Below are 18,589 nucleotides of genomic sequence, written 5' to 3' on the forward strand. Positions count from 1 at the left end.
TTGGTTTTCAAAAGTTGCTTAATTATGCACTTTCCCTTTCTTCACAAAAACATTTTTCACTTCCCCCTTTATTTCACAATATACTTCCTACCGCCTTCATTTTTATTTCACTTTTCCCTTTAAAAAAAGCTTTGAATACTCAGCTAGATGGAGGCATATCCTCCTGCAGACTGTCCGATATAACATAATTTTCACCAGAGATTAATTTAACTTATACCAGATATACCAGGTCATAGCTTGGCATGCAGACAGTGAAAGATGCACCAAATGTATTATGGCAATATAAAAGCTCAGCATTTGTGCCGTTACATGTAATTTCTGGATGGAAAGGAATAGAAAATATTCCCTAAGCCTATAAATTTGTATGTGACTAGTTTTGCTATCTCACTGATAACTGAAAATATTTTTTTTCTTCTACAGCTCCAAGAGGAAAGCGAGGATGGAAAACATTCTATGCTATTCTGAAGGGAACTGTCCTTTACCTGCAAAAGGTATACATTTATACAGTATGTTGGTGTTTAATATAGTTATATTTGCAGTGCTCTCTGGAATTTTATTTGTATAAGCAGTTTTCAAGATCTATGCTTACAATTATGAAATGGGAGGCTTAAAGGGGTACTCCACTGCTCAGCATTTGGAACAAACTTTTCTGAACGCTGGAGCCGGCGCCGGGTGCTCATGATGTCATAGCCTCGCCCTCTCAGGATGTCACGAACCTCCCCCTCAATGCAAGTCTATGGGAGGGGGCATGACAGCTGTCACGCCACCTCCCATAGACTTACATTGAGGAGGCGGTGCGGGACGTAATGAAGGGGCAGGGCTATGATGTCACAAGCTGCCAGCTCCAATGTTCAGAACAGTTTGTTCCAAATGCTGAGCAGCGGAGTACCCCTTTAATTGTTTATTCGTAGAGCATAAATGGGCGTTCTTGTTATGTGATGATCACCAAGGTGTATGGTTCTTTACTGCAACAACACTTTAACTGTCAAATACAAGTATATTAGAACATTACAAAATTGGTCTATTATGGGGAATTGTAATCATATATCATATACTTTCTGTAACCCCAAAAATACCCTTTTCATTCTGAGTTTTTAGAGGGTCTGCAAACTTGAATGGGAACCAACTCATGCTAATAAAACAAAAAAGCCTCAATCTAAAAATGAAAAAGGTATGACTCCCATAAGACAACTGTCTGGGATCTCAGAGGGTTAAAGTTAGAATTACATATTTTAACGTTTCCATATGGAATTAGGTTTTACCGAGAATGAACTAATCTAGTCTAGGCATATCCTTTTCAGAGGTATGCAATATGGAAATCTGTCTGCTCTAAATCACTTAGCTAAATATGTCTAACCACACCATGTTGACAGGCCATTATCTTCTGTATTTCAGTGGTTAATATAAAAGAACCCATCAGCTTTGACTGTATGCTCCTCTGTAATGAATAGGCGATGAATGATGTTCTGTGCATTAATTGGCCTAATGTAGACCATTGCCTTGAATTGCTGTGCCTTCAGAATTGAATTAGAACTCTAGAGTGAAGACCATTGATTTAATGTCGAGTGTCGTGTGTTTAAACAATGTCTCTATTCATTTCCCTTGGTATCCCAGATTGTAACAACACTGGTGATCTCCAGAACATCCTTTGCTTGCAGTTCTTATCTGAAATAATCATTTAATTAAAACTCCTGAATAATAGATTTTGGAATTGCAGTAACTCTACATTTTGTTAGTCATCTTTCATCTCTTGCAGTCGGTAACATATTAAACATTACTGACAGCAAAAATAAACTCTGCTGCACCTAGATGCATCCGACAAGGCCATTATTATTGTTCTCTTCTGGACTTACAATAGATTTGAACTGAAGAGAAGAAGTAGACTCGGAGTAAATTAAAGGGGTATTCCGGGCAAAAAAACTCTTATCCCCTATCGAAAGGATAGAGGATAAGATGTCTGATTGCGGGGGGCCTGCCGCTGGGATCCCCCGCGATCTCCCTGCAGCAGCCCGCATTCTATGCATAGCTGCGTCTGAAGTTTCGGAAACTGCCGGGCTTCCGAGACAGGCACGTGATGTCATGCCACGCCCCCTCCATTCATGTCTATGGGAGGGGGCATTACGCTCCCTCCCATAGAAATGAATGGAAGGGGCGGGGCGTGACGTCACATCCCAGTGGTTTCCGAAACTTCAGATGCAGCTACGCATAGAATGCTGGCTGCTGCAGGGAGATCGTGGGGGTCCCAGCGGCAGGCCCCCTGCGATCAGACATCTTATCCCCTATCCTTTCGATAGGGGATAAGATGGTTTTGCCCGGAATACCCCTTTAAGTAGAAATCTGCTTAGCTTACCATTAGCTTTATGCAGCCAAAATCAACTGTCAGTGGTTTGTATAAGAGTCTAAGTATGTTACAAATAACTGGTTTTACAGACCAACTACAAACAATATATGCAAAGGATTGGGGATAAGATGCCTGATCGCGGGGGTCCCCAGCGGGGGTCCCCACGCCGCACCCCATTTATAATCATTCTCCGGAGCATGTTAGCTCCGGGTCTGATTACCGGCGACCACAGGGCCGGCGGCGTGTGACGTCACGCCTCCACCCCCGTGTGACATCACGCTCCGCCCCTCAATGCAAGCCTATGGGAGGGGGCGTGACAGCTGTCAGGCCCCCTCCCATAGGCTTGCATTGAGGGGAGCGGAGTGTGACGTCACACGGGGCAGAGTCTTGACGTCACCACGCTCCGGCCCCGTGATCGACAGTAATCAGACCAGGAGGGAACACGCTCGTGCAAGATCACGGGGGTCCCCAGCGGCGGGACCCCCACGATCAGGCATTTTATCCCCTATCCTTTGGATAAGATGTCTAAGCGCCGGAGTACCCCTTTAAGGTCTGAAGACTAGATAGGCCACTCCAGGACATATGGGTAGATATACTAAAAACTGTGCCGAGAAAAAGTTGTGCATTTTCCCATAGCAATCAGATTTTCTTTCATTTTTCAGCACCTTTTTTAATTAAGGAAACAAACTTATTGGTTGCTATGGGCAACTGCACCACTTTTCCCCTGCACAGGTTTTGATAAATCTCCCCCTTAATGTGCTTCTTGATGAGTCACTCCTTTGTTGCCTTGGCCGTGTGTTTTGGGTCATTGTCATGCTATAATACCCATCCAATGTCCTGGCTAAAGGACAAAGGTTCTCACCCAAGATTTGATAGTACATTATTCTTTTAAGGCAGTGAAGTTGTTAAAAAGCACTCCCAAAGCATAAGGCTTCCATCACCACATTTGATGGTGTGTATAGTGTTCTTATTTAAAAAAGCATCATTCCTCCTCACACACAGCAAGTTGATGTGAAACTCAAGAGCTAAATTTTAGTGTCATCTGACCACAGCACTTTTGCCCAATTCTTCTCTGAATCATTCAGAGTTTCATTGGCAAACTTCAGACGGGGCCTGTACATGAGCTTTATTTAGCAGGGGACCTTATGAGCACTGCAGGACTATAATCCTTTACAGCATAGCGTGTAGCCAGTTGTTTTTCTGACTATGGTCCCATCTGCCTTGAGATCATTGATCAGATCCTCCCGTGTAGTTCCTGGCTGATCCTAACCAAGGGAGATTGATAGTTATTTTGTGTTTCTTCCATTTGTGAGTAATCGCACCAACTGTAAACTTCTCAACAAGATGCTTGGTGATGGTAATTCAGCCCATTCCAGCCTTGTGTAGGTCTAAAATCTTGTCCCAAACATCCTTGGACAACTCTTTGGTCTTGGCCATGGTGTAACAAGCTGAGATTAGGAGCACTCTCTAATTTAAGCTTGATACCTGGATAAAAGACACCTGGGAAGCAGAAATATTCCTTATTGATAGGGGATCAATTACTTATTTCACTGAAATTCAAATCATTTCATAACATATTTTATATGCGCTTTTCTGTATTTTTTTTGTTTTTGTTCTGTCACTGTACAAATAGACCTACCATTAAAACTATAGACTGATCATTTCTTTGTCAGTGAGCAAAAGTACAAAATCGGCTGGTGTTCAAATAATTTTCCTTCCCTGTATATTGCGCTACTTTTGTCCACTCTTATGCTGCTACCAACTGACAATGCTTAGACAACCCTCAGACCCCACAGTACCCACTTGCAGTATTCCCCCATGTACTGTATTTGCTCATTTTTGTATTTCTATGACGGCGTCATACCCTAATGTAATACTGTATTCATTGACTTGATCTTTCCGTTCATGATGCTGTGTGCACCAATAAACAGGGAATGGTTTTCCTGTACTATGTCTTAGATCTAACCTAATTAAATTACTTTGTGTTTTCAAAAATGTTTATCTATAAAGATGAGCTATAGCTGTTACTGTCAACTAAAGTGTTCTTTCTAAATGGCAGTAAAAGCAGGAGAACATAATGACAGCAGCAGTAGATCATCATGGAGAGGTATTATTCTGCTTAAGCTGTTCTGCTAGGTGCAGTAAAGTAGTTAAATGAACGAGAGATTCAAAGGGATTTCTCCATCCTACCAGATTCTGGACTATAGCACTAAAACTGTCAACCAGGTGTGCAATCTATAGTGATCCAGCGTTGTGAAGCACCTAGCATGCCTTCATAGTTGATGGCTGTTATAGCAGACTGGAAGTTATAATTGAACAATAGATAGGAGGCAGCAGGTTGCAGACTATATTACATAATTTTACACAAGTTTAAAAAGGACTTCCCACCCAACTTATCCCTTATGAAACAGCACCTTTAACACCTCTAAACAATGTTTTCCCTTTAACAAATTATTAACAAAACACATTATGATTGCCAGAGCCTAAAGGGGAATCCACTATACTTGACATGTGCAACTATATTACCAAACATTTGATGAGAAAGTACTGTAGAAGTAATTAACAAATCTGCTTATCTTTTTGGCTCCAGTTGATTTTAAAAAAATGTTTTCCATTGGAGTACCACTTTAAGCACTTTTTGATCAAAACATGTCCCCCATCCACCACATGAAGGTGGCCTCATTTTGGATTGGATCCTAACATGTTCACTATACCCAACTCTGCTGGGCAAATAGCCTCTGACTGGGTGAATGCAGGATCCACTATCAGTTTAAAATCCTCCTGTGGACAGGAAGGGGTGCATGGCAAAAGAGGTTGCCACTACCCCTCACACACATTGTAGCAAAAACAAGGTAATGGCCTGTACAACCACCAAACACATGGTGGCAAAGAAATAATTAGCTTTCTTATATAGCTGAAAGAAGTGCTATTTCAGATAGCAGCTGACACCCACCGTGTATGGAGTGAGTTTAGCTACTGAGCATGTTCTATACACCCCTTCCCGACTGCCAACACACATACATATGTATGTATATATATACAGTGGGAGGTCATGAATGGGTTAAGCAGGTGTCAAGGAAGATCATCTGAAACAATGTGAGAGAGGAGTTTTAAAACTCTGCAGCCAATTTTTGTATGGACTCTACTATGACTGCGCTACTGGTCCTTTAGATAGGGCAGAAATTATACCTGCAGTTTCACTCTATGCATGGGATGACCTACAGGGGAACAAGAAAGAGGAGTTATGGTGAGAAGGGTAGGTGTCTAAAAGCTGTCTTGGTGGATTTTCCATAAGATAATGTAATTCTGTAGTTTATTGTAAGTCAACAACACAGGGAAGACTGATTCATTCTGACCACCAGTCCAGAGTGTGACAATCTGGTCAAAACATATGGTTATAACAATAAATTACACAGCTACAATATTGGAGTTAAGTTAGTATTACATTGTCACAAAAAAAAAAAATGTATGATTCTTTATACAATGTGTCCTTGGGAAAATGGCACTTGAAAAATTGGCCTATAAATGCACTGAACAGTGTTTATTCATATGTAAATTACGTGTACACAGTACTTTAAGTCCATTCCTGCTAGCACTGTACTCTTGGACTGTGTGATCTGGTAAAAACTACAAGCTATCTCCATTTAGCGGCACTTCGGCATTCATGTGATAATACAACAATACTACTTTTGCACTAGTTTTCATAAAATAAGTGCTATTATCAAGATTTTTTAAATTACCATATGCAGTTTCAGATCTATTTACTTTGATTCAATTTCAGAAGAGAAATAGCTCCACGTATTTACCCGCGTTCTTTTAGACATCATTTTTCTTTTAGACAGTTTTGTCATATTTATTGAGCGTAGACTGTACATTTTGTATCCCAGATTTTGTGTTTTAAAGTTACTAACATTTCTTTTAGTAAAAGGTGCCTTTCAAATGCAATTTCATTTCACTCATGTGTCAGTTGCATCACACACAATACATTTTTGTCTTTCCTTCACACTTTGCATTGGTGCCAAGTTTAACCATATTCTGATTCATTAGTATTGCGGAATGGAGAAACACCTTGGACTGTACAGTATATCAAATACTCATAAAATCTCTCAAACCAAAGCATAAATTGCTTTAAAATGAAAGAGCTACTGATAACATTACATTTGCACGTGTGGACAAGGAATTTATCAGGTTCTTTATTGAGAGCGACAGAGAAAACCCTTCTTATGGGTGACTTGTGATAAAGCAATGTGTGCCACAATAATAACCCTAGACGAGGCACAAAGAAAACAATGACACCCATGTCCTGGTGCCCTAACTACTAAACAGCCATATTAAAACTGGAATAACCCCACTGTATATTTCATTTTTTTATTATTTATGTATTAATTAAACCTTGTTGGCACATATCTCAGGTGTCTTTAAAAAAAGCTTGTCCACAAATCTAAAAGATGCCCTTCTAGTGACCTTTAGATTGTGTGTGGTGACCTTAGATGGTTGGGAAGTTGAAAACAGCCTAAAAGGCACACTTCACACAGTTGCTTAACTCCCATTGATATTAGTAGACAAACAAATAAAAAATTACAGAGGGGGCATGGGAGGGGAGGGCGTTTTAGGGTGAGATGGAATATAATATATATTTTTTTTTTACAACATTCACAATCAGATTTCAGAATTTACTGTATTGGTTGGTCATTATGAGCATAGTGATACCATACCATATGTTTGTGGTTTTTATTATTAGTTTTTTTTTTGTTTTTTACTGTGCATTCTTATTTTTATTAATTTTATTTTACCTTATTTCTCAGTCCTTCTAAGGGGCATCACAATGTGATTATTTGATTGTTTGCATAATGCTTTGCTATAGTAAGTAAACCAAAGCACTATTGCCCATTAGTTTTACTGACAAGGTAGGCTCGAGGTCTTTTGACAACCATCACTACCCATGATCGCATTAATGGGGAGCCGTTGGTGACAAAAGGAATCTGCCAGAGTCTGAATTCTTTCCAGTCCTGGCAGTTGTAATAGGGCCCCATCTGTGTATTACAGTCATGCTGCTTAATCTTGTGGCTTTAGTTCCTCTACAATTAGGTTAAGCTCTTCTGTATTGCGTTTTGCCAGTAGGATGAGCAGAGCTTGTCCAGAACGTAAAGGGAGGTAAAGGAGCCCCCCAAAATCCCTTTTCCATAAAAACGGCATGTGGGAAGCCTGTTATAGATTTTGCATTGGTTCTCAGGAAATTAAAGTTATATCTGTACTTTTACCTCCAGTTGAAATAAATCCCTACAAAATTCACATACTATGCCCATTATAAGAAAAAGCTAAAACAAAGGAAAGCACTTCATAGTGTGAAACCGTATATGTAAAATTCGGTGAATGGTAATGAATAATGCTCACCCGCGGTGGTTGTACTCAACCAAGCACAACAATGGTAAAGGCATCTCAGATCAGGCAGCAGCTCCTGGGATAGGTACAAAATGACCACTATATTCCTCCAAGACAAACCACAGGATCAAACAGGCATCACGAACTAGTTAAGAGCAATCAATTTATTTTACCCACAATGCACCGCGAAACGCGTTGCATTGTGGGTAAAATAAACTGATTGCTCCTCACTAGTTCGTGGCACCTGTTTGATCTTTTGGATTACCTTGGAGGAATATTGTGGTCATAATAAGAAAAAGTATTTTACAGTTAACAATATCAGTTTCTTTTTCATTGCTAAGCAACAAGTAGGCAAATCTGTGTGTCATTTGTATTCCTTATTGTGCTCTTTGCTTTACATAATTAGGACTTAAAATGTGTAAATAACTGCCTAGTTTTAGGAACATTGCAAATAATAGTTCTGCCGTTTTTTCAGGAAGTGCCCTCTAAATATCTTTCAGAGAAAAAGAGCTCTGTAGGTGAGTTCTTGTCTACGTGGATGTTACCAGTAAGCCCTCTAAATATCCTTTGGCAACATGGGCTCTGGAAATTTTGATGCAAAAACAACATATTGATCCATTAGTATAACAGACCAAACTAAATCAACCATTTGTGTAGGTGAAAAGTGAGGAAGGTCACTACTGTAAAGGACAAAGTAAACCTAGTCAATAAATCGTTGGCATTTCTCTTGAATCTCCTCAGTGATATTTGAACCTCTATTAGCTTCTAGACTGCATGGTGAACACTGTTTGAATATCAGTGGTTCCTAAAACAAGCTAGGTTGAAATGCCAAGGTGGATGTCACAGTATGTCTGAGGCCTCTGAATAAGGGGTATAACTGTGTGTCCAGTGGTGGTGAAATTACATGCCCTATGTTTTAATAAAAAACAGACCCGAACAATGCTAGGAAATTTATAAATGTTGCCATAATCTGTTGTGGTACTTATGTATCCCAAATAAAATTGTGCATTAAGCAAATGTATCCATGTACCGAGAGATTTTATTTAATTATTTTTGTAAAGGTGAATCTGCTATGATGATTGATGCTGCAGTTTACATCTAAATATCTCTAGTGTAATAACATCTTCCATTGGTTATATGTCCCATTGGCTTCTACAATGCCTGTATTTCATCATTCTGATATAGTGCAAAGGAAATCATTCAAGAAGACATTTTGGCCTGCTGTAAACAACCTCCTTACTTGTTTTTTTGACACAGGATGAATATAAACCAGAAAAGGCTTTGTCTGAAGATGATTTAAAAAATGCTGTAAGTGTACATCATGCTCTGGCCTCAAAGGCAACAGACTACGAGAAGAGGCCTAATGTCCTCAAGCTTAAAACCGCAGACTGGAGAGTTTTTCTTTTCCAAGCCCAGTAAGTGTATTATTATTCAGACACATTGTGATAAATCAAGTATGTGTTTGCTGTGTTTTCTCTATAATGCTGTGAATGACTAAATTAAAATGCCTCTTAGGAGTCCATAAGTTTATTCTTTGACGCACAGTACCAAGGTGTGGAATCTTGAAAATATGTAGGTGTAAGTCCATTTATTATATATTTTTTTATTTATTTAAAGAAGCTCTCCTGTATTTTTTCCTACATAGTGTAACATAGGCTATTTAAGAGTAATACTGAAACTCTTGTGTATACCTGTTTTAGTTGCCATAGATGCATGTTGTCTGCCATCTTGATTACTATTTCCCCTCTGATAGGTTTCCCCTAACACACCTACATTTTTTTATGATGTATTTGGCTTTTCAGAGACAGAAATAGAACTCAGAGGAGAACAAGTGCAGTGATGAGACTCCATCCCTTAAAGACTGCAAGTGATTAGTGACACAAAACTTCTGCCCTCCAGCTTACATTGCAGAGTCCATTGTGTTCCTACGTGATACATACATGAACAATACATAACTTGGATTGTAATACATTGTACTATATTATAGCCACATAACGAAGTGAAAAATGCAACTTTTAGTGCATAGGTTTTTGGTGAAATATTGATATATTTTCTAAGATTAGAACCAGATAATAAAACATATTTTCGGTCTGTAAATTCTTTTTATTTTATGTTAGTAAGCTATCGTGAGGGCAGCCATCTTGCCTTATCTTTGTGGTTGCAATTTATCTGATTGTAGACCAAGTGATATAAAGCAAGCTTTGGTGTTTAAAAACACAGCAGAGGCCTAAACAGTATCTTAATGTGTGATTAAGGTCTCAATCTTTGGTTCCTGCATTGTTTAGATACACCGCTACACCTATATTCTACTTTGTAAGGGGATAGGGTATTCTGTAATGTTCTCAAATATAATTTCTTGATTATAGGACACATAATGTATTTAAATTGTTAGTACAATTGATCCTAGTTTAGGTTGGCAGATCATTTTTTTTTTTTTTTATAGAATATTCATTCTATATATGGTGTCATTATCCATTACATGTAAATCAGTTATGCCATAGAGGGCTATCTGTTACAAACTATGCTAAAGAATATTACTGTGCAGCAAATTTTACTAATCACATTGCTGGTTAGTGTTTGCTCACATTGTTGGGTGTACAGTGGGGCAAAAAGTATTTAGTCAGCCACCAATTGTGCAAGTTCTCCCACTTAAAAAGATGAGAGAGGCCTGTAATTTTCATCATAGGTATACCTCAACTATGAGAGACATAATGAGAAAATCACATTTTCTGATTTTGAAAGAATTTGCAAATTATGGTGGAAAATAAGCATTCGGTCACCTACAAACAAGCAAGATTTCTGGCTTTCACAGACCTGTACATTCTTCTTTAAGAGTCTCCTCTGTCCTCCACATGTTACCTGTATTAAAGGGAACCAATCAGATTTTACCCTATATAAAATTTGGCAAAATGTTATATAGGGTAAAATCTTTATCCTCACCAGACCCGCGGGATGCTCCTGCCCCCAGGGTTGGTGAGGATATGAAGTTATAAACTAGTCACCGCCGGCCCCGTAAGTAGTCCCCTGGGTGGGGAGCTCCTCTCATCTAGTGCCATTCTTCGGGCAGCAGTGACGCCCCCTCCACTTGATTGATGGGCCGCGTCATTGCTCTGCTCACTGAACAGATGGAGCAGAGCGATGATGCAGCCCGTCAATCAAGCGGAGGCGGTATCATTGCCGGACAAAGAATGGGACTAGGTGAGAGGAGCTCCCCACCCAGGGGACTACTTACGGGGCCGGCGGTGACTAGTTTATAACTTCATATCCTCACCATCCCTGGGAGCAGGAGCGCCCAGGGATGGGAGGATAAAGATTTTACCCTATATAACGCTTTGCCAAGCATTATATAGGGTAAAATCAGATGATTGGTTCTCTTTAATGGCACCTGTTTGAACTTTTTATCAGTATGAAAGACACCTGTCCACAACCTCAAACAGTCACACTCCAAACTCCACTATGGCCAAGAACAAAGAGCTGTCGAATGACACCAGAAACAAAATTGTAGACCTGCACCAGGCTGGGAAGACTGAATTTGCAATAGGCAAGCAGCTTGGTGTAAAGAAATCAACTGTGGGAGCAATTATTAGAAAATGGAAGACCTACAAGACCACTGATAATCCCCCTCAATCTGGGGCTCCACGCAAGATCTCACCCCTTGGTGTTAAATGATCACAAGGACGGTGAGCAAAAATGCAAGAACCACACTGGGGGACCTAGTGAATGACCTGCAGAGAGCTGGGACCAAAGTAACAAAAGCTACCATCAGTAACACACTACGCTGCCAGGGACTCAAATCATGCAGTGCCAGACGTGTCCCCTTATTTAAGCCAGTACATGTCCGGGCCCATCTGAAGTTTGCTAGAGAGCATTTGGATGATCCAGAAGATTGTTGGGAGAATGTCATATGGTCAGATGAAACCAAAGTAGAACTTTTTGGTAAAAACTCAACTTGTCGTGTTTGGAGGAGAAAGAATGCTGAGTTACATCCAAAGAACACCATACCTACTGTGAACCATGGGGGAGGAAATATCATGCTTTAGGACCAGGACAACTGATCCATTTAAAGGAAAGAATGAATGGGGCAATGTATTGTGAGATTTTTTGTGAAAACCCCCTACCATCAGCAAGGGCATTGAAGATGAAACGTGGCTAGGTCTTTCAGCATGACAATGATCCCAAACACACCGCCCGTGGCTTTGTAAGAAGCATTTCAAGGTCCTGGAGTGGCCTAGCCAGTCTCCGGATCTCATCCCCATAGAAAACCTTTGGAGGGAGTTGAAAGTCTGTTGCCCAGCGACAGCCCCAAAGCATCACTGCTCTAGAGGAGATCTGCATGGAGGAATGGACCAAAATTGGCCAAATACACTGCTCAAAAAAATAAAGGGAAAACTAAGATAACACATCCTAGATCTAAATGAATGAACTAATGGTATGAAATACTTTCGTCTTTACATAGATGAATGTGCTGACAACAATATCACGCAAAAATTAGCAATGGAAATCAAATTTATCAAACCATAGAGGTCTGGATATGGATTCGCACTCAAAATCAAAGTGACCACACTACAGGCTGATCCAACTTTGATGTAATGTCCTTAAAACAAGTCAAAATGAGGCTCAGTAGTGTGTGTGGCCTCCCCGTGGCTGTATGGCATCCCTACAACGCCTGGGAATGCTCTTGATGAGGTGGCGGATGGTCTCGTGAGGGATGTCCTCCCAGACCTGGACTAAAACATCTGCCAACTCCTGGACAGTCTGTGGTGCAATGTGGCGTTGGTGGATAGAGCGAGACATGATGTCCCTAATGTGCTCAATCGGATTCAGGTCTGGGGAACGGGCGGGCCAGTCCATAGCATCAATGCCTTCCTCTTGCAGGAACTGCTGACACACTCCAGCCACATGAGGTCTAGCATTGTCTTGCATTAGGAGGAACCCAGGGCCAACCGCACCAGCATATGGTCTCACAAGGGGTTTGAGGATCTCATGTTGGTACCTAATGGCAGTCAGGCTACCTCTGGCAAGCACATAGAGGGCTATGTTGCCCCCCAAAGAAATGCCACCCCACACCATTACTGACCCACCGCCAAACTGTTCATGCTGGAGGATGTTTCAGGCGGAGCAGAATGTTCTCCCCGGTGTCTCCAGACTGTCACATGTGCTCAGCATGAACCTGCTTTCATCTGTGAAGAGCACAGGGTGTCAGTGGCGAATTTGCCAATCTTGGAGTTCTCTGGCAAATGCCAAACGTGCTGCACAGTGTTGGGCTGTAAGCGCAACCCCCACCTGTGGACATCAGGCCCTCATACCACCCTTATGGTGTCTGCTTCTGACCGTTTGAGTGGACACATGCACGTTTGTGGCCTGCTGGAGGTTATTTTGCAGGGCTCTGGCAGTGCTTCTCCTCTTCCACGTTGCACAAAGGCAGAGGCAGCGGTCCTGCTTCTGGGTTTTTGCCCTCCTACGGCCTCCTCCACATCTCCTGATGTACTGGCCTGTCTCCTGCTAGCGCCTCCATGCTCTGGACACTACGCTGACAGACATAGCAAACCTTCTTGCCACAGCTCGCATTGATGTGCCATCCTAGATGAGCTGCATTACCTGAGCCACTTGTGTGGGTTGTAGACTCAGTCTCATGCTACCACTAGAGTGAAAGCACCACCAGCATTCAAAAGTGACCGAAACGTCAGCAAGGAAGCATCGGAACTGAGAAGTGGTCTGTGGTCACCACCTGCAGAACTCCTCCTTTATTGGGGATGTCTTCCTAATTACCTATAATTTTCACCAGTTGTCTGTTCCATTTGCACAACAGCATGTGAATTTGATTGTCAATCAGTGTTGCTTCCTGAGAGGACAGTGTGATTTCACAGAAGTGTGATTGACTTGGAGTTACATTGTGTTGTGTAAGTGTTCCCTTTATTTTTTTGAGCTGTGTACTTATTTTCCACCATAATTTGCATATAAATTCTTTAAAAATCAGACAATGTGATTTTATGGATTTTTTTTCTCATTCTGTCTCTCATAATTGAGGTATACCTATGAGGAAAATTACAGGCCTCTCATCTTTTTAAGTGGGAGAACTTGTACAATTGGTGGCTGACTAAATACTTTTTTGGCCCACTGTATCTTTCAGGATTGCCCCTGGTGCTCATGCCTTTTGTTGGTATACAGTGGACTGGTATTCATCAGCACACCTTTTGTTTCTATACATAAACACAGTAATAGAAATTCTGCTGCACAGTATTGATAATTTTTTTCACAATAGAATTCAATGACCGATGTTGGCATACACCCAATGTTTCTACAGCGGGTATGAGTCAGGTTATACCCCCAATAAAAAAAAAGTAACAAAAAAAAAGTATATTTATAATAAATATATAGATGTGGAACCTTATTTGTTTTAGTCTGCTGACCAAGCTCAATTCTATGCCTATTTCTCTTATAGGAGCACAGAGGAGATGGAATCTTGGATTAACAAAATAAATTGTGTGGCTGCAGTGTTCTCTGCTCCACCATTCCCAGCTGCTATAGGATCCCAGAAGAAATTCAGCCGCCCGTTACTGCCTGCTACCACTACCAAGCTGTCAAAGGTTTGTGATTCAAATTATGCCTATGTGATAATGACATGCCCCACTTTAATTAATCATGGAAAATTCTTCACTTAGCAGTTCATTTCAAGCCTGAATTCATCTTCTTCCCACATCACTACTGAAGACATTAAAGTAGTAATTCAGGACAGTTAAGGACGGAATAAACTGGAAATAGCATACCGGAGGTTTTTATTTTCTACCAAAAGTTTTCAAATATATCAATCTGCTTCCAAGTACAAAATATAGAAATAGAAAAAAATACATAATACCAATTTTTATTGTAATACTTACTATATTTTACAATGGTTATTTTGTGCTTACAAATTATTGGAATTAGCCATCAATATGAGATCAGTGTGGGGTCCAACTCTTGGTACCCCCTCTGATCAGCTGTATGAGGGAGCTATGACTCTCCAGTAAGTATTATCTCCCCTGCTTTGTTTACATTGTTTTTTTACCACTATATGCTACCACATTAATAATAGTTGTGCTTGGTTTTACAGCTTTTCCCATTCATTTGAAGAGGCTTAAGCTGTAATACCATGTACAGTCGCAATGAATGTGATGTCAAATTAAGAGGCTATTACTTTTAAAGGAGTACTCCATTGCAGTTAAACTTATCCCCTATTCAAAGGGGTCCGACCGCTGGGACTCCCCTGTGATCTCCTCCACAGCACCCCGGCAGTTCCCAGGAAGGGAGTGTGTCGCCCCCAGACAAACAGGTGGCCAACACGCCCCCTCCCTGTATCTCTGTTGGAGAGCTTAAGATACCCAAATACTGTATCTCCAGGTCTCCCATAGAGATACATGGAGGGGACGTGTTGGCCTACGCTTCATTCAGGGGTCAACACCCCCCCCCCCCCCCCCCTTCCTGGGGACTGCTGTAGTTTAATGCAGGAGATTGTGGGGCGGTCCCAGCGTTTGGACCCCCCATGTTCTAAAACGTATCCCCTATCATTTGGATAGGGGATAAGTTTTACTGCACTGAAGTACTCCTTTAAATGACAAGTTGACCCTTTTCTCTATAACATATAAGGACAAAAAAAATGGGAACACCTCTCATAATTATTGAATCTGGGTGTTTCATTCACTTCGCTCCTGCAGTTAAAGAGTGGGGTTGCTAAAAGCAAGGTGCAAATCAATTTAAGGAGGCCAGTGCTCTACTGACTCAGTAACAGCAGAATTCCCAAGTTTCAGGGGATTCCCATAGCTGTACCAATGTAAAAACAAAGAAGGTTGTTAAAAAAAACTTCTACATGGTTCATCTAGTCTACCCTTGTATTTTTATTTTCACCTTAGGATAGATATATATTTATCCCAGGCAGGTTTACATTCACTTGTTATGGATGTGCTAACCACATCTGCTTTGTTTCAAGCATTTTCTATTCTTTTAGTGAAATAATATCTGACATTGCCTTGATATGAAAGAGATTGTCTCTAATTAGAAAACCTCTTTAACCAATGAACCCCTTTAACCAATAAGAGTTGAGAAATGCTTAGTTTTGACAAAAAGTTATTTAACTGTCTGTTTCCATTTTAATCAGTTAACAAAACATTGCTAGTACTCCATTTTATTTCAGTAGCTTCAATGTGTTTTTTTTGTGTAACATACATAAAGTCAAATGTGACTTTAAGCGTACCTGTGATATCAACGAAAAGAAAAAATGCTTATATGTGTTACTCACTTGGTCATGCAGATGCTTTACATTGTTTGTATTACTGCTCATTCATTCTGCAAACCACTACTCAGGGAAGGATGTGTCCCAGACAAGCACTGAGCCCGCCCTCACTCACCATGCATTCGCTTCTTCCCTGAGTCTGCTGTGTTGTGCTTGGTCTCTTCAACCAATCACTGCAGGCTGCTCTGTAACCCCCTCCTCTCTATTATCAGACAGGACAGGAGTGAGCACAGAAAAGTGCTAGCTCCACCCTAATTAACTGGACTTTTTTCCATCCTGTGCTTTAGCTGGGACAAAGTTGATGCTACAGCTGGAAAGGATTATGTATGGGGAAAGGATTGTATGGGGACCCCTAGAGGTCTTTTTTGTAAGCCATGATTTTAATAAAAAGCAGATAAACATTTTTTATCAAGTACATTAGAAAGGTTAACCCCTTCCCGACCCATGACATACATGTACGTCATGACCAGGAAGGTTTTCCCGACCTCTGACATACATGTACGTCATGCAGATACAGGCCGCTACTCGCGGCATCCCGCCGCGCTCGGTAAGATGGTGGCTATCACTGATAGCCAGCCATCTTGCTTCGGGACCTAGGGGGGTTTCGTCCCCCCCCCCCTCACAGCGATCACTCAAATGCGACTAGCTGATGGCAGCGTTTCGCACAGAAAAATCCTGTGCAGTTTGTGTGTCCCGATCATGGGGATCGGTACACACACACACTGCTCTCCTAGGAGACCCCAGTGTCCCGAGCTGTAGACGCTGTGCCCTTTTTCTTTTCTTTTTTGTAAATGAGCTGTTTTGTTGTACAACAGCTCCCCCTAAACCTGTTACTGCATGTTTTGTGCACTAGACATTTGGGGGATGCTGTTGTACAGAAGTAAAAAAAAAATGTATTAAATTAATATATATACACACATATATATATATATCTCGTGTGTATGTATGTATATATATATATTTATATATGTGTGTGTATATTTATTTATATATTTATATATATATATATATATATATATATATATATATATATATATATATATAAATACAAAAGATATTGCAGCACAACTCAAAAAATATATAGTGGGTGCCAAGCAACCCAGGCCCGATCAAGGCCAACCAGATACTAAAACAAAGCAATGGTGCAGCACTCCAATTCCGGTAAAAAAAGATTTGTGTATTTATTCACCACATCTCAAAAATACAGCAACGTTTCAGCTCAACAATAGAGCCATTCTCAAGCTTGAGAATGGCTCTATTGTTGAGCTGAAACATTGCTGTATTTTTGAGATGTGGTGAATAAATACACAAATCTTTTTTTACCGGAATTGGGTTGCTACACCATTGCTTTGTTTTAGTATATATATATATATATATATATATATATATATATATATATATATATTTATTTATTTATTTATTTTTTAATTTTTTTTATTGTAAATTTCATTTAAAATTTATGTAGAAATTTAGAAACATTTTTCATAATAATATAAGCCTTCTAATGTCGTAAAATAGTAAAAGAATGTTTAACAAATGATGCCAACATAAAGTAGACATGTTGTGGATGTGAATTAATAACAACATTTATTTGGCATGTCTATTTCTCTTACAAGTAGAGAGTTTCAAACAGAGAAATTAAAATTTTTCAAATTTTTCACAATATTTTAGAGTTTTTCACAAAAATTGCTTTACCCCTGATATAAAGTACAATATGTCTCGAAAAAACATTCTCTGAATCACTTTGCCAGGTAACAGCAGTTCAAAGTTATTACCACTTAAAGAGACACATGTCAGATTTGAAAAAACGGACTGGGTCATGAAGGCCAAAACTAGCTGGGTCATGAAGGGGTTAATGTTTTGCCAAGTTGTACAACATATAAAAAGCTTTTGATTCTGACAGTGCTCATTTAATGCTGAGATAACTCTAAGATCATCTTGTTTCAGGATGAACAGCTGAAATCACATGAAACAAAACTTAAACAAATCTCCACTGAGCTAGCTGAGCATCGCTCATATCCACCTGACAAAAAAGTAAAGGCCAAGGAAATAGATGAATACAAGATGAAAGATCACTACCTGGAGTTTGAGGTATGTTTATTGGCAAAGAAAGATCCTTGATCATGTCAACCTATATTGTATTCCAGAAGGCTGTTTTTAGGAACATACACTAATGTATTTGAGGAGGACTTTAAATGTGTTCTCCACCATAAGGTGATTTTAGTACGTACCTGGAAGACAGTAATAGACATGCTTAGGAAGGATCTGCGCTTGTCTTGGGGCTAAATGGCTGTGTTGTCAGATTACCATAACACTGTGGCTAGCTGTTTGTGAACTAGTATTTCCTTTTTGAGTTTTCTTCTTTGCCTACAACCCCATTATTCTATTTTCCTCCCTCCCACACATCAGCAACCCCACCCATTGAAACATAAATGAGCTTCATCCATTCAAAAGACCTGTGGTTTTCAGTCAGGGTGCCTACAGCTGTTGCATTAGTTGCAGATTGATCTCTCTCCCACCAAGCGATCGCTCCACCCACTGAAGCAGACAGGCCCCCTGTCATCAGCTGACTAGGGAGTCGGGTCTCGGCCACTTTGCAA

General features: G+C 40.3%; 1 protein-coding gene across 8 annotated transcripts in view; it reads left to right on the top strand.

Moving 5' to 3' along the window:
- The window catches only part of PSD3 (pleckstrin and Sec7 domain containing 3), a 574,055-nt gene that overhangs the window by 511,579 nt on the left and 43,887 nt on the right, over nucleotides 1-18,589 (top strand). For all 8 annotated transcript variants that reach the window (XM_056569232.1, XM_056569241.1, XM_056569238.1 and 5 more), the window contains 4 exons: nucleotides 421-491; nucleotides 8,981-9,138; nucleotides 14,166-14,310; nucleotides 17,937-18,080. In XM_056569232.1, the coding sequence (XP_056425207.1) occupies nucleotides 421-491; nucleotides 8,981-9,138; nucleotides 14,166-14,310; nucleotides 17,937-18,080 (518 nt within the window). The remainder of the gene's footprint in view (nucleotides 1-420; nucleotides 492-8,980; nucleotides 9,139-14,165; nucleotides 14,311-17,936; nucleotides 18,081-18,589) is intronic.

The sequence above is a fragment of the Hyla sarda genome, chromosome 1 (assembly GCF_029499605.1).
Source record: "Hyla sarda isolate aHylSar1 chromosome 1, aHylSar1.hap1, whole genome shotgun sequence".
NCBI lineage: Eukaryota > Metazoa > Chordata > Amphibia > Anura > Hylidae > Hyla > Hyla sarda.